The 21,270-nt window shown below is 58.6% G+C and overlaps 1 protein-coding gene and 1 long non-coding RNA gene across 2 annotated transcripts in view; both read left to right on the forward strand.

The window, feature by feature from the left end:
• CMIP (c-Maf inducing protein) overlaps window positions 1-21,270 on the forward strand; it is a 232,988-nt gene that overhangs the window by 199,727 nt on the left and 11,991 nt on the right. Inside the window, exons 9-14 of the mRNA XM_060650050.3 lie at window positions 1,399-1,503; window positions 7,537-7,890; window positions 16,075-16,140; window positions 17,369-17,395; window positions 17,634-17,682; window positions 20,247-20,354. Of these exons, the coding sequence (XP_060506033.2) occupies window positions 1,399-1,503; window positions 7,537-7,890; window positions 16,075-16,140; window positions 17,369-17,395; window positions 17,634-17,682; window positions 20,247-20,354 (709 nt within the window). The remainder of the gene's footprint in view (window positions 1-1,398; window positions 1,504-7,536; window positions 7,891-16,074; window positions 16,141-17,368; window positions 17,396-17,633; window positions 17,683-20,246; window positions 20,355-21,270) is intronic.
• LOC132690093 (uncharacterized) lies at window positions 7,897-9,461 on the forward strand. The gene is made up of 2 exons (XR_014136281.1): window positions 7,897-8,335; window positions 8,563-9,461. It is a non-coding gene; the product is annotated as an uncharacterized LOC132690093 (long non-coding RNA).

A 21,270-nucleotide genomic window follows, 5' to 3' on the forward strand; every position in this document is an offset into this window, starting at 1 on the left:
CATCCGTGTTCTCTGGCAGTCTCCGGCACTTACTAGCTCCGTGACATTGAGCCAGTTGCCGTACCGCTCTGGTCCCGTTAACGCCGCGACCCATAGGAGTTGTTGCGTAATTAAAGATGATGTAATATGTGAGGAAGCCCCTAGCGCAGTACCTGGCGCTCGGTAGGAAGTCAGGAAATGGCAATGGTCCTAAATAATAGGATTATTTCCGTGGGCCCACCTTGGGTCTAGAAGTACTGAGTGTGTAAGGAGACAATACCCCTGAGGCCCTGCAGAGCCATCACTGGGGACTTGCACAGCCACCTCCCCAACTTGGGCAAGAGGAAGCCGGAGATGCTGGTTCTTACTCCCTTCCAGTGTTTCGGAGGAGTGGGGTTGCTTTTTCTTTGACTTTTAAATTTTCTCTCTGTGCCTTGGTTTCCTCCTCTGTAAACTGAGAACCAGAGTGGGCGCTTCGCCCCGTTCATGTGCAGACCCCGTGAGCTAATCCACGTAAACGCCAAGAACTGTGCGGATGTGACGAAAATGTTCGCGATAGTTGTCCTCACTCCTCTCATCATTTAAGAAAATCAAAGCAGCCTGTTTAAGCCGGTTTCGAAACTATGCATTCCCTAAATAGACTCACCTAGAATTCACAAAGAATTTCTAAACCCAAATGAAGTGTCCTTCTGGAGGAACCCTGGTGGCTTCAGGGTCCCTTTATCAGGACCCAGTTATGGTTTGTGAAATTTTTTCAGGTTAGGCCTCTCTTACCTCCGGGGGCCACAGTGATTTTCCAGGAATGTTATGGGTGTTATTCCCAGACACCGAACAGCCCTGGGAGAGGGGTATTAGCCTCATTTTACAGATAAGAAAACTGAGGCACAGAGATAACCATGATAAATAACTATAGCTAGCATCCAGGGAGGACTTAGCAAATGTGTCCCAGACGCCGTGCTGGGCCAGGGTGACTGTAATAATTTTTCTTTCAAAGCAGGCCACTTTTGGGAGTGATATGCAGTATCACAAATGATTATTCCAGAACCCCCAGGCACAGACATGACTGTCTCGGGACGTAGGACTGCCATATGCTGAGTCTTCCCGTGGGTTAGAAAAACTGGGTCCTTGTAACCCACTGAAGAGGAGGCCACGTCCCTGTTTTATAGCTAAGCACATGGAGAGTGGAAAGTGCGAGTGATTTGCCAAGGCTGCTTAGTTGGAACCCAGGCACCCTGGGTCTCGAGCCCGTGGCCTGGAGCTTGGCCCTCTGCTGCCTGCGCCTGGCAGAGCCAGGACCCGGCACAGGGCTTGGGCCACCCCCTCCCCCTCCCCCCCCCCGCCCCCTCCCCCTCCCCCGCCTCCCTGCGTGGGCATCCCCGCTGCAGCCGCCAGCTCACCCTGCCCCCTGCTCTCTTCCAGCATGCACGGCCCCACGGGGCACTGCCCCCACCCCCGGGTCCTGCCCAACCTGGTGGCCGTGTGCCTGGCTGCCATCTACTCCTGCTACGAAGAGTTCATCAACAGGTCAGTCGCCACCACCAGGAGAGCCTGCAGGGCTGGGGGGGCACGCTTCCACCCGCGGATGGGGACACTGAAGGGCCGGGTCGCCAGGGAGGGCGGCCTGTACCTGACCCGGCCAGGGACGTGGGGTGGCGTTCGCCGGGACTGCCTCCCGTTGTTTGCCAGGCCCAGAACCCACCAGGACCTGGGGACGTTACCGGAAAAGCAAACACTGTGAATCAACATTGGCAACTGCAAGGCTGTTGTGTTGACTTGGCCTCAGGAACAAGTGTTTTATTCTGAAGGTTTCTCACCGCCTGGCACATCTGGCACGCTGAGGCTCGTGTGTGTGAGAGAGAGAGTGTGCACACAGGTGCGGCGTGCATGAGGGGTCGTGTCGGGTGTGTGCGCACGTGCACGTGAGTGTGTGCATGTGTGTGCCCAAGGGCTGGCAGTAGTTTTCTCCCTTTGCCTTTGTAAACACGGGATTTCATTTTGCCCAGGGTCTGCGTGTGTTTCCCGAGCGTCTGTGTGTGTGAGACAGTGTCAGATGCTGCTGGGGGGATAACGTGCAGTGGTCAGGATCGAGCCGGATGGAGTCAGGCTGTGAGAACACGAAAACAGAGCCCATGTGGTAGAGAAGGACTGGAAAAAGGCACGATAGGGCACTGCCTTGGGTCCTCCGGGATGTGGGTGGAGCAGCTTATGAGGGAGGCAGCCCTAGGAGCTCAGGGAGGGGACCCGAGGACAGCAGTGGAGTCTGATGACCATTGCGGACACCCGTGCGTTCCCCACTGGGACTTCCCGGGAGACTGCGTGGAACACGGCTCACGGTCATTCCCCTGAGAGATGATGGTGCTGTGGTGGTTACTTACCGCTTCCATTCTTCCCTGGTTGAGGCTCGCTCTTGGGATGCACAGTGACGCAGATGCCATGAGTTTGTATAGAGCTTTTTACAGTGACCTCTCGGGTCGTTGGAGAGGATATGATGTGCAGGACCAGGTGGCATCTGTTGTAGCTCCCCTGTCCAGTTGTTCAGGTGGTACACTGCACGATTCCAAGGACACCAAACTAGGCCTAGCTAGAGCTGGGGACATAGCAGGAATATATTTCAGCCCCTAAAGAGAAGACAGTGGAGGGACACCTGGGTGGCTCAGTCGGTTAAGTGTCTGACTCGAGTGCAGCTCAGGTCATGACCTCGCAGTCGTGGAATCGAGCCCTGCATCGGCTCCACAGTGAGCGTGGAGCCTGCTTTGGATCTCCTCTCTCTCTCTCTCTCTCTCTCTCTCTCCCCCCCCCCCCTCTCTCTTTCAAAATATACAAATAAACATTTTGAAAAGTTGAAAGAGAAGAAGGTGGAGCATTCTGAGACACTGAAAATCTGGACAAGTGAGGCTTGTAAAACAACCAGTGTACTTTGAGCTCCTGGGGAAGGGGCCACAAACACTTAATAAGGGAATATTTTCTTATGACAGGGCCTAAGAAGGGAGGATTTCTATTTTTCATGTCCTTAGCCCTAGGTTCTGATATTCAAAGGGGACCTGTCCAATCTTGACTCATTTCCCTGTTCAGAAGGAGGTGATAGTGTCCCTGGGGCCAGAACAGGAAGATGTCATGCCGGTCAGTCCCAAGTGCTTGTCCTGTGCCTACAGCGTGTTATGTTAGAAGCAAAACACACACACACACACACACACACACACACACACACACACACACACACACGGGAGATCAAAGGGTAGTGCATGGCTTGGACAGCGGACACCTATCCTAAGCATCCTTGTGCACATGGACGGTCTTCCACTCTTGACCTCCACACTGTAGTTCTGGAGCCGATCTGAGTGCATTGCCAACTCGGGCCACCCTAGGAAGCAGGAAGAGACTACTAGGAGGGTCACACACTCCCAGGCTCCTTTTCCTCCAAAGGCCCGTGACTCATCTCGGCCTCCCTGAGCCCACGCGGCAGATGCCTGGCCTGGAATTGGGAGGAGGCAGGAGCAGGAGCAGGAAACAGCACCTCCCAGAATTTTCCCTCTGTGTCCTCGAAGCTCTGCTCGGGTGCCTCAGCCTTCGTCTCTCTTGTCCACTCAGCCCTCGTTTAGTGACCGCTCATCACGCGCCAGGTGCCACAGGCACCTAGGTGAACCAGCTAGACGGAGCCCTTGCCCTTTCAGAGCAGACAGTGTAGCGGGAGACGGAGGAGGAGGGAGGGAGGGAGGGAGGGAGCAAGCGAGCGAGCAGTCATGGTACACCTTGGTCAGGGCTGCGATGATGGAAGCCAGAGGCATAATTAACATGGTCTGTGATGGGGAATCTGAACCCTGGCTGCTATCAGTCAGCTGGGGAAGGTTTACACAATCAGAACATAAACGTAGCACGCATATACCCTATAACCCAACTCCGTATAGCTTTTGGCATATCCACCAGAAGACACGTACGAGAATGTTCTGGCGGCATTATTTGTAACTGCTCCTCACTCAGATCTGCCTCACCCTCCTCTCCAGTGTCCTTCAACAGTAGGATGGTTGGACGCTTGGGGTGTGTTCACACAGAGGAACGCTAGAGAGTGGCAAGAATGGATGAACCAGAACAAGCAAACTGTGAATGAATCGCACAAATGCAGAACTGACCAAAAGAGGCCAGATCCGAAAGATACATACGGTGCGATTCTTTTTCCTGGAACTTCAAGAAGAGGCAAAAGGAATCTGTGGTGATAGAGGCCAGGACAATGGCCACCTTTGGGGTGGGGAGTTAGAGGAAGGGCATGAGAGAAACCTCTGGGTTCCTGGAAGTGTTTCACATCTTGCTCTAGGTCAGTGGTTTGAGAACCATTTGAGACCGGGAGCCGTCTTGACGCCCCAGGGGTATCTGGCAGTGTCTGGAGACATTTGGGGCTCCCATGACTTGGGCCGGAGTTGGGGTGCTGGGTGTATCCAGCGGGTAGAAGTCAGGAATGCTGCTCAGCATACTCCCACGTGCAGGATGCCCCTCCTCCCCCCGCCCCGGGAAACAATCTGGCCCCGAATGTCAGTGGTACCAAGGGGGAGGAGTCCCGATCTGGTGGCCGGTGGGAACGTGGGGAAGTTCACGAAGCCCTGCACCTGAGGTTTACGTACTTGACCGTACCGTATTTCGGTTACGCCCAGGGTGTGCCGGAGCCCTGCTGTGTTTGGAAGCACGTCGCTTCCCAGCCCCGTACTCAGTGGTGGCACCTTGGTGGTTTGGAGTTAGGCCTGATGGGAGCATTCACACTGGCAGATGCCACAATCAGGGCTCTCTTTTCCTGGCAAGTTGTTGTTTCACGTTTACGAGCATACGGGTCATAAAAAAGAAAAAAAAAAAGGGGGGGGGGTGCCTGGGCCCCATCGCTGTAATTTTGATTTAATTGGGATGGCCCTGGCATTGTTTATTTCTTGTTGTTTTTTTAATTTTAAACTTCGCAGACAAGTCGAGTGTGTGGCCAGAGCAGAGAACCCCTGCTCTAGGGGCAGATGAGGGAGGGATCCCTCGGAGAGGTGTGATCTTTAAGTTGAGAGCTCCTGGCTGCCAGCAAGGCAGGAGGCAGGACAAGCTGATCCAGGCAGAGAAAACAGCATGTGCAAAGGCCTGGTGGTGCAGATAGGGTTGGCATTAGTCACCTTTTCCATCTGTGGTCCTTAAACACCTGCCTCAGAATCCCCAGGCTGCTTCCTGAAGCTGCTCCTGGGGGTCGTGATAAAATGCAGATTCAGATTCAGCAGGTCCCAGGCGGGGCCTGAGACTGCTTGCCTAACAGCCTCGCAGTAAGGCTGAGGCTGCTACTCGGGGACCACACTTGGAGTGGCAGAGCTGGCCCTCTGTTTGGGTGGGGGAGTGTTCATTCTCAGAGCCCTGGGGTCTCCGATAGGATTTAAGTAGAGAAGGGACTTGACGAGTTGTCAGTTTCCCAGGTCCCCCCTGGCTGCTGCACAGAGGATGGACTGGAGGGGGCAAACTTGGCCATGGGCGGATCACAACCAGGGGCCCAGGGAGGAGGCCTGGGGAGGGCGAGGTGGGTCCCAGCCCCCAGCTCAAAGCGGCCCAGCCCCCTTGGAGCCTGGAGTAGTTTCCTGTTAGTCCCTCCAGGAAGTCACCACAAGGCCTGCGGTGCTGCGAGGTCTTTCCTGGGCTCAGGTCCATCCCACCCTTGGCGGTCAGTCCCTGGAAGATAAAGCCCTGTGGGTCTGTCCACAGCGCTCTTGGTGGGTACATGATGTACTCACTGAAGAACAGACAACTTGACCCAGGTTAGCATAGCTTGCTGGAAAATCACCCGCTCTGAGCCAAACAGCCTTGAAAATCCACTCCTAAATCCCAGCAAAGGCAAACACAGGGAAATGGAGTGTTGAGTATTTGGGTAGCAAATTAGCTCTGAGCCCATGGAGACAGTTACACTGCCCACCACCCCCCCCCCTCACCCCAGACCACACACAATTTTCCATCAACTGTTGAATTCTCGGACTTTAGCTAATGGGTTTTGTTCTTCCCTAGCAAAGTTTAAAGTGTATTTATCAAACATCCTTGGTGGGCTCGGCTCAGGCCTGGTTGTGGCCCGTGCTGGGTAAATTTAGGCCCTCCAGGTGCATTGGGCCTGAGATCTATGCTCAGCCCAGGGCTTATGCACAAGGAACGTGTGCTCTCTTTGCAAGCACGGGACACGTGTGTGTGGCACATTTAGGGAGGGCCTGGACGAGCGGCTGTTGGCGATCATGCCATCATTCTCTGAGTGCCTTGGAGCAGTGGACTTAACCTTGACCGCACACACAGGGAACCCAGAAAGTTACTGGTATCTGGACCCCACCCCAGAGGTTCTGATCAAATAGGGCTTCGGGATGTTCAGAAGTGCCCCCAGGGGATATTGTATCCAGCCAGGGGTGGAAAGCTCGGGCTCTGGGGGCAGAAGGGTGAAGATGGCACAGGGGAGAAATCAGGGAAGACTTTTTGGAGGAGGAGGATCTTCACAGGATCACATGGGATCTCAGAAGCCACGTGGTGGTGAGGAGCCAGGGGTTTATAGTCAGAGACCTGGATTCAAATTCCAGCCCCCTCCACTTTCAAGCCATGGGATCAAGGGTAGATCATTGGACCTCTAGAAGTGTCTTTCGTCACCTGGAACCAGGAGATGGTAATGCCGGCCATTCACACGTATCTGAGAAGGTGGTCTGTGATAGCACTTAGCGCAGTGGCACCGACAAAGGAAGCCCATTGCTGGAATTGCCTTCACTCTAATGAGCCTCCCAGTAATGTTTGGAAGCACCCAGTGTGGAGGTGCTTTAACCAGCCTCAAGGTTCTGACAAGTCCTGCTGCATAGAGGCCTAATTTCATTGTGTTTGGCCCAGCGTTTCCCACACAAATACGACATCAGTGATGCCATCGAGGCCTTTTCTCAGTGAACCCCTGTTAACAAGCATCATCCCTCCAGGCCGGTGGAGATGCTTTAGCTGGGGATTCAGCCAAGGGCAGGGCTGATGCCGTGGGCTGGAGGCACCCGCAGACTGCAGGCGACTAGAATTCTGGGGTTTGGGATCCACCTGGGAAGTGGGCTCCCAGGGGAGCTGGATGCTGAGCCTCGTCACCTGACCAGGGATGGGCAACAGAAGTGGGGCCTGGGCCTGCCCCCAGGAGAGAGGGGGGCAGCTGGCCCCCAGGATACAGCTGGAAGCACAGGCACTTAGTGGATCTCACGGGTGGCCAGGGGAGGCCTGCGGTGGAGGTGAACGCCAAGGCCTTGTGGTAGCACGTAGACTCTGGCGTTTACTCATTCACCCATCACGTGTGTGTTGAATGCCCCCCTCGAGCTGGACTGCCGCAGGAGCCTTCGAGACAGACGCTTAAGCGTGGATGCCGTCTCCACCCCTCCCTGCCTTGAGACCTTGAGCAAACCACGGGCGGAGCCTCAGTTTCCTCACTCGCAGGCTGGGATATGACAGCACTAGCTCACAGCACTGCCCCCGGGGGCTCCTGGGGTGGAGCCCGGGGCGCTCGCGGGGACTGTCGCTCACTCGGTGGTGCTCACACACCGTCTCCGCCTCTCCCCGCAGCCGTGACAACTCCCCCAGCCTGAAGGAGATCCGGAACGGCTGCCAGCAGCCCTGTGACCGGAAGCCCACCTTACCTCTGCGCCTTCTGCACCCCAGCCCGGACCTGGTGTCTCAGGAAGCCACGCTGTCCGAGGCGCGGCTCAAGTCCGTGGTCGTGGCCTCCAGCGAGATCCACGTGGAGGTGGAACACACCAGCACTGCCAAGCCGGCACTGACGGCCAGCGCGGGCAATGACAGCGAGCCCAACCTCATCGACTGCCTCATGGTCAGCCCTGCCTGCAGCACCATGAGCATCGAACTGGGTCCCCAGGCCGACCGCACGCTCGGCTGCTACGTGGAAATCCTCAAGCTGCTGTGAGTGTCCCCGCCGTGCGCCTGTCACCACCAGGGTGGGAGAGGGGAACTTGGCTGCGCCGCCGGGTGCGGCTGCGCCTGCTGGTCCGAGGCCTGCAGGGTGAGCGTGCTGAGTATGTGTGTGTGTGCGTGTGTGCGTGTACTGAGGTGTGTGTAAACGTGACTGGGCGCCCCGGGTGCAGATTTTGGGTATGTATGCGTCTTGAACACATGCTCTGTGCGTGAGAGTGTGTGCGTATGCGGGGGGTGTACGTACGGTGTGTGGGCTCGTGTATGCTTGAGTATCTGGGCACGTGTGCAGGCTGTGTGCGTGAGCTTGAGAATGTGTGTGTAAGCCTCTGCGTAGAGCTGCCAGGATGTCCACGAGCACATGGGTGCCCAAATGTGTCTATGAGTGTGTGAGTGGGAGGGGGTCGCCTGAGTGTGTGTGTGTGTGTGTGTGTGTGTGCGTGTGTGTGTGTGTCTGCATTTAGAAGTGGATGTGGGATGTACATGGATCATTCTATAGGGGCCTATATATGTGTTGAGCGTGCCTGTGTGTGTAAATGCACAGTGCCTGAGTGCCTGTGTGTAAGTGCACAGGGATGAGGGGATGTGAGTGCACACATGTGGGTGTGACCATTTGTGCACAAAGGCTGGAGTGTGTGTGTGCGTGTGTGTGTGTGTGTGCAGACATGCCCGTGAGCTAGCCTGTGACTGTGTTTCTGTATCGAGTGATCTGTGCATGCTCTGTGTGCCTGCGTGTATTTCTCGGCAAGTCCCGGCCCCTCACCCGGCCTGGCCTGGTGGGTGGTGATGGAGGGTGGCCTGCCGATCAGCTCCGTGCAGGCCTGGCTGGTGGGAAGCAGACAGGAGACCCGGTTCTGCTGTGGTTGGTGCTGCTTCTGAGCCGGGTTCTTCGGGCCCAGTCCTCCCGCTCCCTGAGCCTCGGTTGTGCGGCTCTACAGCGAGGGGGTCTTAATATTTGACCCTTGAGGGTCTTTCCAGTTCTGCCACTCACACGTGAACCACCCAGACCCACCTCAGTGGCGTGCACCTGCTTCCTGCATCCGCAGGTGAAGGAAGGGGCCCCCTTGGTCCGGAGACCCCAGCGGATGCCTCCCCGTGTGGCTCCCATAAGGCCTGTTCTTCAGACAGAGCTTGGCCCCGCTCTCAGGACCGGGTCCCAGACCCGGCATTTCCAGGCACAACCACTGGGGGGTGGGAGGCTTTTCAGAGGGATCACGGTATGGGTACGACTGTGTGGTTACCCCTGACCAGTGCGTGGTGCCTGTCTAATTACTGGGCACCGGGGCCCCTCAGTCCAGGGGACACCTGGCCCCTGGGCCTGGTCGGTGCTGCCAGGGTTTCACCGCGTCCCTGTGCCTACACGACTCCGCACAGCGTGCTGTGTCTCTCTCACGGACGTATTGCTGCCCTGAGCGCGCTCCTGGGCTGGACAGCGCAGGACAGGCTCTCGGTCGCCTGGAGAGCCAAAGAATTGGACTGGGAGGTGCCTGGGGGTGTCCCCCGTGCTGCACAACCAAGGCCTGTGGTATCTGTGTGCACACATACCTATGCATGCACGTGCACACACACACATACACACGCGTACGTTATGCAGTGGCTTCTTGTGGCTTGAGAGAAGAAGAGAGAATTCGGGTGCGGCAGAGGCCAGCTGAAGGCACCTCCTCTGTCCTTCCTTTGGCCCCTGAGAGGGGAGGGCGAGGCCTCCCCGGGTCCCCAGGGTCAGCGCCAGCCTCAGCGTCTAGCAGCAGAGGCCAGCTGAGGGCACAGCCACTTTTAGCGACCTCCTCACACTCCCACACCAACCGAAGGAAACTCCAGGTTCTGCTCGGGGGCATTGCTGAGAACACACGTCCGTCTCTCTAAGGCAGGGGCAGTCCCCACTTGCTCCCAAGAGCAGAAGTCAGGCCTCCGGGGGATAGGTCAGCCGTGGCCCACGTCTCCTCCTCGCCCTGGTGGAGGCAGGGTCCCCCGGGCCAGAGACGCCCCGCGCTCTCCTCGGCCCCTTACTTCCTCTGGCTGTTTTCCACAAGCACCTGGAACCCCAGGCCTTCTGGCCCCGTCCCTGACTCCGATTTCTCATTAAGCATCAAGGGTTTGTGTTTCATCATGCAGCTGACACACGGTTTTTTTCCTTCTTCACAAACGTGCTCACGAATGCGGACTCTATTCTCCCTGGTCTGCTTCTAGGCCTCCTGTCCGCCGGGGTTGTGTAGCCACCAGGGCGTGGCGGGGGGGGGGGGTGTCAGGTGTCGGGCGCTGCCCACCGGGAGGCGGTCCTGACTACTGACCACTGCCCGGAATAGCACCTCACCCCTGCCTGAGGGTCTCCACGAAGCTGGTTTATGTTTCCAGAAGCCTTTTCACCTTGGGGTGGGACAGCGCCTCAGAACACAATTTGCACCTGCTAAACTCTTCCTGGCCCTTTCCCTTCTCTGACCCTGCTGCCCGCTTGCGTCTCTGGCCCACCCAAGGCCCTCAGACACGCCGGACCCACAAACCCCTGCAGCTCCACGGGGTGACACGTCGGAAATGACGCAGATTCAGAGCCAGACTGCTGAGTCCAGCCAGGGCTGTGGATGCCAGGAGGGCTTGTGGCCTTGGACGAGTTTCGTGTCCTCTCTGAGCTACACCTGCCTCCGGGACGTTCTCTGGGCACCTTACAGGCACAGACGCTAGGCCAGCGGGAGTTACCGCACTTTCTGGGTATAACGGGGCTTCCTCTGTTTTAAGACACCGTTGGGAGTGAGGTGCGTTCCCGATTCTATAGCGCTTTGAGGGGAAGAGAGCCCCAGTGAGGCATTCAGCACACAGATCGCAAGAAGCATGTGTGGTCTGAGAACTGAGGACCCGTGGCCTTCTGACTTAGCCTGCCGTGCGCTGCAGGCAGCGTTCTTGGCTCCTCTGGGCCTTGGTTTTCTTGTCCGTACGGTGCGTGTCGTGACGTAGGGCCTTTCTGCCGGCCCGGCTCTGGTTCTTGGTGACAGTGCACTGCTGTTCCCAACTAGCACACTCCTCAGTCAGAGTTACGTGAGGGAGGGGAAGCGTGGACGATCTAATGTGGAGCGGGGCTTCTGAGCAGGGCATTGTCGGGGCCACGGGAGCCGTACTTGGAGCCGGGGCCCGGCCTGGCCCATCCACCGGAGCCGGCACTGCTCTTCCCGGAGCATGACGGCAGCCCAGCCCAGCCCACAGCCCCGGATTACTTGCTTGTTCCCAGAGGAAGGCGTGTGCATTGTTGGAATCTGACACCTTTGAAAAGTAACATAAACCACGAGAAGTTCCCTGGAGACCCTTAAAAAGGAAAACTATTCCCAGCGCAGGCCAGCCTTACCCTTTTGAGGCCCGGGCCGGGTGGCACGATGGAAAGAATGTGGACTCGGGAGGGAAATCCGAGCAGGTTCGGGTCTACGGTAGTTTGGAGTCCACCTCTTAACCTGCTGGGCAACTGTGTCCAACTCACGCATCTATTCGGGCATCCCGCTACCAAGTGCCCTCCGCACGCGTCCACCGGGCCAGGCTCTACGCCAAATGCCAGGGCTCCCAACTCCTCTCCTGCCCTCAGTCCCTCTGGATCTGAGTGGCGCCAACTACTGGCAGTGGTGACGTTGCCCGCCTGGGGGGGTGGGGCGTGGAGAACTGCTGCACACGTTGGGGGGCCGCAGGCAAGGGGCCGCTCTTCCTTCCGGGAAGAGAAGAGAGCAGACGTCCTGAGGGAGAGGTGGGCACATCCACCCTCTCTGACCAGCTCGAATCTGGCTGTTTGTTCTTTTGCAAAAACCCGGCGTTTGGAAGAGGCCCTGGTGGGCTGGAGGGAAGCGGAAGATGCCTCATCCTCGGGGGCCTTCAGGGAAAATGCAGACAGACGTGGGGTCGTCCCGATGACTGGGCGGCGTCACTAGAACGTAGAAGGCAGGCGCTGGGGAGGGGACACGGGAACCGTCGGACATCGCCCAGGGTGGTCCTGCCTGGGAAGGAACTGCCCCAGCCAGAGGCCGCAGCTCCCCTGTGCGCGCCAGGCGCAAGGTGCACGGAGGGGACCGGTCGGGGGCTTGCAAGCCCTGTCACACAAGGAATGGCTGAAATGGCTTCCGACAGGCTGAGGGATGGCAGGGAGGCGGGACGTGACGGTGGGGCCAGGACCGAGTCCGTGAGCGTTGCTGGAGTCTGACACCCCCACCCCGGGGTTGGGGCCCGCGAGAGTCGGGGTTCGCGTTGGGCGCTGTCCGGGCCAGTGTGCCCGGGCCTTGCGGCTTCTCGGGGCTCAGGCTGGCGCGTCAGCTCCTGTTGTGCGGCCGGGGCCGCGTTCTCCCCATGCCGCAGACGAGCTCTGTGAATCGGGAGGAAAGGGTGTGCTGGGAGGAAGCGTCTGCGGGGCAGCTCAGAGCTCTGCTTCGGGCGGCAGCTGTCAAGTCGGCCTGCGGCTTCACGGGGCGTAGGTCACGTCTCCGCCAGGCCGAAGCGGCTGCCCCGGGTCCTGGGAACCACCCTGTCCCCGTTTCCTGTGTCTGCCCCTTCACCTGCCCCCCTTGTCCCTGGTGTCGCCCAGCCCCAGCACAGCAAGAGAAGGGGACTTCTCAGCCGTCTGGCCTCAGACCATCCGCGCGGCGCGGCGTGAGGCGGGAGACCTGGGCCTCCTGCGCCCCGACTCCAGCTTCTCCCCCTGTGAGCTCCGTGGCCTTCGGCGGCTGTCCGACCTCTTAGGGAGCAAAGAGCCTCTCTAGAGCCAGCCTGGCCCCATTAATGCCAGGACCAAGTGTCTGGGGAGTGACACCTGGGACTCATTGGAGGCCTGCAGGACGCTTATGCTACCTCATGTCCCTTTCCTCCCTGAGCACGGGGCAGGCCTGGCTGCCTTCTTGGGGGTGGGCAGTCAGGCCGCTTAGAGCCTGGTCGCTGATCCCCCTTCGATCCTAGGCCGGGCCGGCCCTGCTCTCCGGAAGCCCACGGCAGGTGCTCTGCTGGCCACGGGGGGCCCACAGCCCACCCCTCGGGCCTGGCCAGCTTCTGGGCACCCAGCCTTTGCCCGACACACCTGCCACGTACCCCCAAACTTGTAGACCTGGGCGTTTGGAGCAGACGAAGGCGCCGACCGCAGACTTGCAACTGGCTTGGCCGAGGCGAGGGAGGAAATCTGCCGCCCTCTCCCTCCTCGTGCCCGAGGCCCCCACGCTCAGCCCCGTGTGAGCTGCCACAGTGCAGCCGGCAGGAGGCCGAGCTGTGGGCCTGGGAACACAGGTGACGCACAGTGCCCCACGGAACGGGCCTGTCGATGCCCCCTTCTGTCCAGGAGTGACCCCGGGCCGGGCTGTGTGGCCCTGAAGCCCAGCGTGCGCCTCACACCCGGCACAGCCCCAGCTCCATGGCCTCTGACACCCACTAATTATGAGCGGTTTGAAGTCTCCTGGGAGTTTTCTCTGTTTAATGGTATTTCTACGTAGAACATTTTTTTTTTTTTTTAAGCAAAAGAATAACCAGGAGTGCCTTTCTCCCTAGAGGGAAGTGGCCTTCCTGCAGAGATGTAAGCGGGAGACCGGGTGTCGTGTCGTTCGGTTGATGGAGCACGGATGTGGGAGCCCGGCTCCTGGGTTCAAGTCCCAGCTTCTACCAGCTGTGTGACGGCCGGCGCTGGCCCTCACTGAGCTTTCTCATCTATAGAATGGGGGTGGCGGGTGCATCCAGCTCAGCATATAAACAGACACACGGTGTATCGGGAGAACAATTAGGGACAAATGTCGAGAAAGCTCCTCGGGGTGGTGGGGGGCAGAGGAGCACCGGATGATGATGAGAACTAAATGGAAACGAGGACCACGGTTCCGGTCTGGGTCCTTTCCTCTGCCCGGGCTGGTCTGAGCACCGTCGGCGCCTCCTGGGGGCACCGCCAGGCGTCAGTAGGGGTCCAAACGTAGCGCCCCCTCCTGCCAGGATCCGGGTCAGACTGCACACTCAAGCTTGCAGCTGGGGACACGCACCCCACTTGACAACATTTCCTTCCACCTGGGAGTGAACCCCACACCCTGGCCGCGTCTCTCTCGTGTGTACCGGGGCCGCAGCTCAACAGTCCTCTTCTGGGCACCAGCCGTCCGCCTGGCCTGGTGCCCGGCATGGCAGGTGCAGAGATAAGACGCAGCCCCTCCCAGGGTGCGGGCACCTGGGTGCCCCGACCGTCTGCAGCTCAGGCGGGGCCGCTCCAGTGGCCTCGGTTCTTGTGTGAGGGGTAAAGCACCGGGACTTCGGAGGTGCCCGCCCGGCTTAGCACAGTCGGTGAGAACTGGCTACTCCTGGGTTTGCTTTCTGGCAGAGTCCCCCAAACCAGAGAAGTAGGGGGACCCGGGGCAGGGACAGAGGTCACAACCCCAGAGGCACCTGAGGTCAAACCCAAACCCCCAGTTGGTGACTTGTGCAAATATGAGGCATCTCTGGGCTTTGTTTTCCTCCTGCAATATGGGTTGTCGTAATTGGGGTCTCGCGGGGCGCCTGTGAGCGTTAACCGGGACCCGTGTGAACGCTCTGGCTCCTGGTAAAGGCCCGTCTGTCCTCTGGCTGAGGCACCGCCGTGTCCCACACGTTTCTTCCCCTGCCCCTGACCCTGCTGGCTCCCGGGGGGCCGGCTGTGCTGGTACCGTGTGTGGGGCACCCCTGCCGACTCCACAGCGGCCTCCAGAAACTCTTGCTTCCTTTCTGGGGACCTCTCTCTGCGGTCACCCTGCCAGCTCCTTAGCCACTCCCTGCCTGTAATACAGATTCGCAGTGGTGGTGGTCGTGGGGCCATTTCCGTGGTCTGAGCAGTGAGTGCTCTCTCAGCGCATTGCAGCTGTCATGCTCATTCATGCCAAATGTCCCTGTTCTGGCACAGTCGGCCCCTAGGTGGGGGGGGACCCTCCAGTGCCTGGTCTCACCTGAGGCCTCAGCCAAAGCCTCAGCTGCCGTCTGTCAGAGCTGGCGAGAGCCAGGCCTGGGTCTGATCTCCCATCCACCACAGCTGTGTTAGCGTGCACAGTTAACTTCTCTGAGCCTCAGTTTCCCCATCTGTTGAGTGAGGCTGATCTTCACCGTGAAGAAGAAGCAGGCGAAGTTCTCGGCGTGAAGGAGTGTGTGCACAACGTGCCGGCAAGGTCGCAGCTGCTGGTATTTGTTCCATTACCGTCATCATCACCGTCATTGGCAGGGACCTTTTTTTTAGTTTATCTATTTTGAGAGCGAGTGTGTGTGAGCAGGGGAGGGGTAGAGAGAGCAGGAGAGAGAGAATCCCAAGAAGGCTCCGCTCTGTCAACACAGAGCCCGATGTGGGGCTCACGCTCACGCACAGTGAGGTCATGACCCGAGCGGAAGTCAGATGCTTAACCGACGGAGCCACCAGGCGCCCCTAACAGTGACTGTTCAGGAGAAAAAAGCTGTTATCTGGACAGAGGAGTAGAAGTAGCTGATAAGTCAGGAGGGTTGCCCCAAACTGCAAATGAATAGCATACCATTTTTATGTTTTATATGAGTAAGTCTACAAATTTGCCACCGGGTTCTGGACAAAGATGAGAACACCTCTGCGTTCCCCTCATAAGCCCCCCGGGCCAGACCGCTTGGGCGGCCGCAGCAAAATTACACAGACCGGGTGGTTTTGTCAACAGAAACCTGCTTTCTCGCAGTTCTGGAGGCCAGAACTCTGAGATGATGGCGTGGGCGGGATGGGTTTCGTCTGGGGCCTCTCTGCTGGGCCTGCAGTCACCTTCCTTCTTCCCGTGTCCTCACACAGTCTTGCCTCTGTGTGCGTGTCTGTCCCGGTCTCTTCTCGTGAGGACGCTGGTCGCGCTGGGTCAGGGCCCACCCTCACTGCCTCATTGCACCTTCACTGCATCTGTGTTGCCAAACACAGACACGTTCTAAGGTGCCGGGGTTGGGATTTCAACCTGATAACTCAAAAGTCAGAAGGAACAACGATCGGGTAACCCGGGTGCAGAGGTGAGGTGGGATGAGGCCCCAGGGAGCCAGATGGCTGGCCCCTTCGGTTGCCTGAAGGAACTCTCCGGACGGGTTCTGTCTGTCAGGCTGGCAGACACGGGCCGCTCATCTTCCCAGCTCCCTGCAGGCGGGAGGTGGCTGGAGCACGGTTGGCAAGTCCCCGCCAGACCCCTGCCCCGTCCTTGGCCACAGTCCGAACCTGACTGTCCCCCCTTCTCTCTCTAGGTCGGACTACGATGACTGGAGACCGTCTCTGGCCAGCTTGCTTCAACCCATTCCATTCCCCAAAGAGTAAGTCCCACACCGGTCTCTGACCTCAGTGGTCCACCGGTCACCCCGAGAACACCGCGGGCGGTAGTGGGAGATGGAGAGGTTGGTCCTCAGCTGTGAGGCCCCTGGGGAGGCCCCCCACCTCCGGAACACAGGGAGATTACCTCATGGCAGCGACACGAGGATTCGCTGAGCCAAGCAGGCAAACAAAGCCCTCCCCACCGAGCCTCCGTGCAGGGGAGTTAGCAACTTCTGTTCTGCTTCAGGTGGGAATGGGAATACCTGTCTGTGCTCTCTCCGGTGGCCACAGCGAAAATCGGAAGATAATGCACGTGGAATTGCTCTCTGTGCCATGCCGCCATATGCTGAAAGCTCTCTTATTGCACCCATTACGATTATTAGCTTGTGTTCCACAGTGAGTTGGGCCAGAAATGGACCCTCCCGTCTCTCTCTTGCCAGCCCTTGTGCCAATATTGAATTTATCACAGGAAAATAGGGAGAAAACTGTCTAGTGGATAATGGCCTGCGGAGAAGGCTTTGTCGGAATAACCAGGCCCTAAAATGCCTCCAGGTCTCTGTTTTGACAGATGTGGAGAAGCCAGGCCTCAGGAGGCAGCTCAGGGCTCTCTCAGGAGCCGATTAACGAGCCTGTGTTTATGAAATGCGGCTCTCCGAGGGGGACATTATACCTGGTAATTGCCCCATTTGCTGGCCTGGCCCGTCCCTGGGGCCCCCAGGACTCAAGACCGGAGAAATCCGACTCCTGAGAGCCACGGCTGTCTCCAAAGAGCAGTGGCGTCACTGGCTGCGCTCGCTGTCCCCATAGCCCCGGGGACACATGTGACAGTGGGCCCATGATGCAATTCGCTTGGAAAACGGTCCCCAGATGCCCCTCTGATGCACGGCGATAATTAGCACAGCCGCACCTTAATGGTGGAACAATTAGTGCACACACCTGGGTCTCCGGTGCCCGCGTGCACGTGCTCACAGACACCTGCTCAGCACCCACAGGTGTGGGACCCGGGCCGTGGGGGGCTCGGTATGCTCCCGTCGCCAGGATCCTGGCCTCGTCCAAGGAGGCCTTCGCTTTGCAGTTTCCAAGAGGGACAGAATGTCCCTGTCTCACTCTCAACCTCCTCCTTCTTCGGATCAGACATAAAGCCGCACCGTCCCCAGGGGAAGATCTTTGGATCACTGAGGGTTTCGAAAGCCCCCCGCTAACTGCAGTTTCCCTTTGCTTTTGTTACAGAGCCCTCGCACACGAGAAGTTCACCAAGTGAGTATTTGGCCACCTCCCTCATCACCTCCTTCCGGTGCGAATGTCCTCTGCCACGGCCATGCTCAGCGGCCAGCCCTCCTTCCAGCCCGTTCTCGGTCACGTGCATAGCCAGGCCTGCCCGAGGGGTTTCCTGACCCCGCCAGCTCCCCCGCCCCAGCCCTCCCCTCAGCCCCCATCACCGTCCACACAAGCCAGGACCCTGGCGATGACTCCGCCCCCACCCTGTCTCTTTCAGGGAGCTGAAGTACGTGATTCAGAGGTTTGCCGAAGACCCGCGACAAGAGGTGAGCCCCCTACTCTGCCTCTCGAAGGCACCTTGTCAGGGCTACGGCGTGATGCCTGTGGGCCACTCTGAGCCTTCTGTGGCTCTGTCAGGGCCTCTCTGTCTCCCACAGGCACTCAGAACACTGTACAAAGGCTCCTTGGCCTGGAGCGTGAACACAACCGCCACCCCCCCCAACCCCCCCCCCCCCCACCGCTGTGATCGGGGGGGTGGGGGTGCCTGGCCCATGATGTCAGCCTTTTACTGTAAACTCAGGCTAACCAGAGGTGGTTTGCCACCAGCTGGCGGTTTCTTCTTGGAGCACAGGCCTTGTTAGGGGCGGGCTGGCACAGGGGCTCCCAGCCAGCTCCAGGGTAGTGCTGGTCCCTCTTTAGCCCTGCCGTTCTGACATCCGCAGGTCAGCAAAGACATCTGAGCTGGGAAGACATCTGAGCCGGGGTTCATTTCCTGGGCATGGTGGCTGAGGGCCTCTGAAGGGCCGCTCTGCACCCCCCCCCACCCCCCGTATCTGGGCTTCAGGGAGAGGTCAGCTTTCCCCCTGAGGCTTCGTGAGCAAGGACTCGGGTGGCCTGGGTTCCTCCATCCACTGCATCAGGGACATCAGAGACACCTGGCCTTGGTCAGGTGCTCACCCTGTGTCGGGCACCTGCGTTTTCTCCTGGAGTCCTTGCCACAACCACGAGTGGGGTCTGTCGTCAACCCCATTTAACACCAGAATTACCCTCCTTTTGGAGCTGAGTGACATCTCCTTGGCCATGCAGCTGGTACCTGGCCAAGGCAGGGTTCAAACCCAGGGAGTCTGCCTCCAGAGCCTGTTCGGTAGGTGGGGCCAGGCGGGGCTGCAGACATGAGGGGGACTCCCACTGGCCCTGCCCTGAGGAGTTCACAGCCCCCTTCTCCACCTGCATGGATCCTGGGGTGTGATGAGGGGATCTGGCTTCTAGCTGGGGACAGACCCCCAGCAGAGCGGAGGGTTGAAGATGGGCAGAGGACGAAGGGATTCCTTCTTCTTAACAGAGCCAGAATATATTCTTTTCCGGCCCCACGGTGAAACATAGTTCTAGAACACCTTGATTCTAAGCCCTGATTCCAAAAGTGGTTCCCCGGCTGCAATGGGAAAAGCGGAAATGCTAGCTAGGCAGGTCTGGGCTGCGCTAAGCCATTCTTCGCTGCATGTGAAGACAGATTCCCAGAATTCCCCTGGAAAGTGAGCCTTTATTTCAAACACCAACTTTGAAGTTGAAGAATAAAAGTGGTCCCAGCTGCTTCCCAGAGTGGAGAAGCAGAGCCAAGTGCTGGGAGGAGACTTGCCGAGCCCTGCACCATACGCGAGGCCCGGGGGACTGGTGAGCGAGGGGCCAGGCCGGTCTTGCGGAGGGGTGGGGTGCAGAGGCCCGGCACCGCCCCCGCCCCCCCCCCCCCCCCCCCCCGCCTCCTCGCCAGGCCCTGCTCCGGGCTCCTCTGAACCTCTTCCTTTGATTCTGTTTCTTGTCCCCTCTCTCCCCTCCCACCTTCTGCCTCCTAAAGAAGCCGGACTTCTAAACCGTTTGATACATTTGCCAAATAGAGTTGCATACTCTTGATTCCCTATTTTTTGAAGTAGACAAATTAACATTTGATATTTTTCCGACTCAGAGGGAAAGAAGTCAAAGCCCCCCACCCCCTCCCCCCCGCCTCTGTTTTCTGTTTACTTGTGTGTGGGTTGTGATCAATTGAATATCTGTAAGTAAGTGGCTTTTGGCAGCAAATTGTCCTTCCTTCACTCCTGAAGGAAATGATTGGCCACTTCTATCAGGTTTCTTCTGAGGACAGAGAGGAGGTAAGAAACAAAGGCCTTGGTTTCCCTCCCTCTCCCTCTCTCTCTCTTTCTCCCTCTTTCTGCAGCTATAGTAGGGTGGATGTGGATGGAATTTCTCCCAAACACACATACGTGTTTGCACACGCCCACCCACCCACCCACACACGGAACTCTGGGAAAGCAGTTGAGACCCAGAGAGAGCGGTGCATGTGCATGAAACCGCCCCACCCTGGACAGAGCGCCTTCCAGGGAGAGGCAAAGACTCAGAAGGTGGCTCAGGGGACACGCAGCGAGGGCAGCAGGCAGACCCCCAGTGGTGGAGGGGGCAGATGTCCTGAGAGAGCAGGACAGAGGAGGGTCAGACAGCTGAGGGCAGAAAGCAGGAGACAGGACTTAGAGGTGCAGAGAGAGAGGAGACGAAAAAGAGCTGCCCCCTGTGCTGTGCCCGGAAAAAGGCGTAGAAAAGGGGACGGAGTTGAAGCAGTAGCTTTGAGCCTGTCTCCCCCTGATCTGTCCACAGACTTGCTTCTATTCAGAGCAGCTAACCAAGCCAGGCCTGGCCCTTCGTCCCGCGGAGCTGATGGGGAATGGCTAGCTTTCCCCAGTTTACAGATGCCACGGTTTTTCCCAACAGGCCTTCTGTGGAATTCAGTAGGAGGTCGGAGTCGCCAGACTAGACGTTAAACAGATTTCTTAAGTGCGGGACTTGTGGGAGCTGGTCTCGTCTGTGTGATGGGGCTGACTGCTGTGCCCCTTCTCTGCTGCAGGTACACTCATGCCTGCTGAGCGTGCGGGCCGGCAAAGACGGCTGGTTTCAGCTGTACAGCCCCGGAGGGGTGGCCTGTGATGATGACGGGGAGCTGTTCGCCAGCATGGTACGTGGGACGGGACCCTCGGTGGGCACTGCGGGCGGGGACCGGGTTTGCCCCGCCTGGTGAGCGCCAGCACTGTCCCGGTCCGGCAGTGGCCAGCCTGGGAATTTCCGGATGGCATCGGAGCCAAAGAGGAAGATGGTGATGAAGACGGTGACCAGGACTGTCGCTTTCTGCCTCTCACCCGAGCAGGCACCAAACCGAGGGCGCGAAAGTCCTGTTCTCGCCCCATCTCACGCGGCTCCGTCGGGAGGTGACACGTAGTGTTACCCCGCTTTCCAGGCAGGCAGCAGAAGCCCGCGGCGCTCACTGCCCGAGCTCATGCAGCTCACCGTAGTGGCAACGTTCAGATCGAGCTGCTGAGATCAGGTCGAGCTGCTGAGGGCTCAGAGTGCTCAGAGATTCTAGAAGGCACTGCAGACCCACCAGCTCGCCCGACCTTTGCGATGAGAAGTCAAGGTCAGGATGACCATCTCCTCCGGGAGACGAGAGGTCTGACGTCACCAGACCCACAACTGGGCACCCGCCGTGATTTCCAGTACTTTCTTCGTGCCGGACACTGTGTTGGGCACCTCACGTGCCCTGTTTCTTCTCGGTCTTCAACTTTATCCCATAACCACGCCTGTGCTGAGGCAGCTCCGGACAGGTGCCGTGGCTTACCTGAGGTCACACAGGCTTTCAGCCTCCAGGTCCCTCCCTTGATGGGGCCCACGCTGTCCAGAGCCTGCCCTTCCAGGGGCAGCGTGACCGTCTCCTGAAGCGGGGCACAGACTGTCCTCCAGGTGGCCAGTGACCTCAGCTGTCCCTCCTGCTCGCAACACCAGCTGGGTTCTGTGACCAAGCGTGTTCCCAGCGGCGAGAAAAACAGGATTCAGGGGGCCTCTCTGCTGCGCCCTCGCTTCGCCCCCTCGTCTGTAAA

Source organism: Panthera onca, chromosome E2, assembly GCF_046562875.1.
Source record: "Panthera onca isolate mPanOnc1 chromosome E2, mPanOnc1 haplotype 2, whole genome shotgun sequence".
Taxonomy (NCBI): Eukaryota; Metazoa; Chordata; class Mammalia; order Carnivora; family Felidae; genus Panthera; species Panthera onca.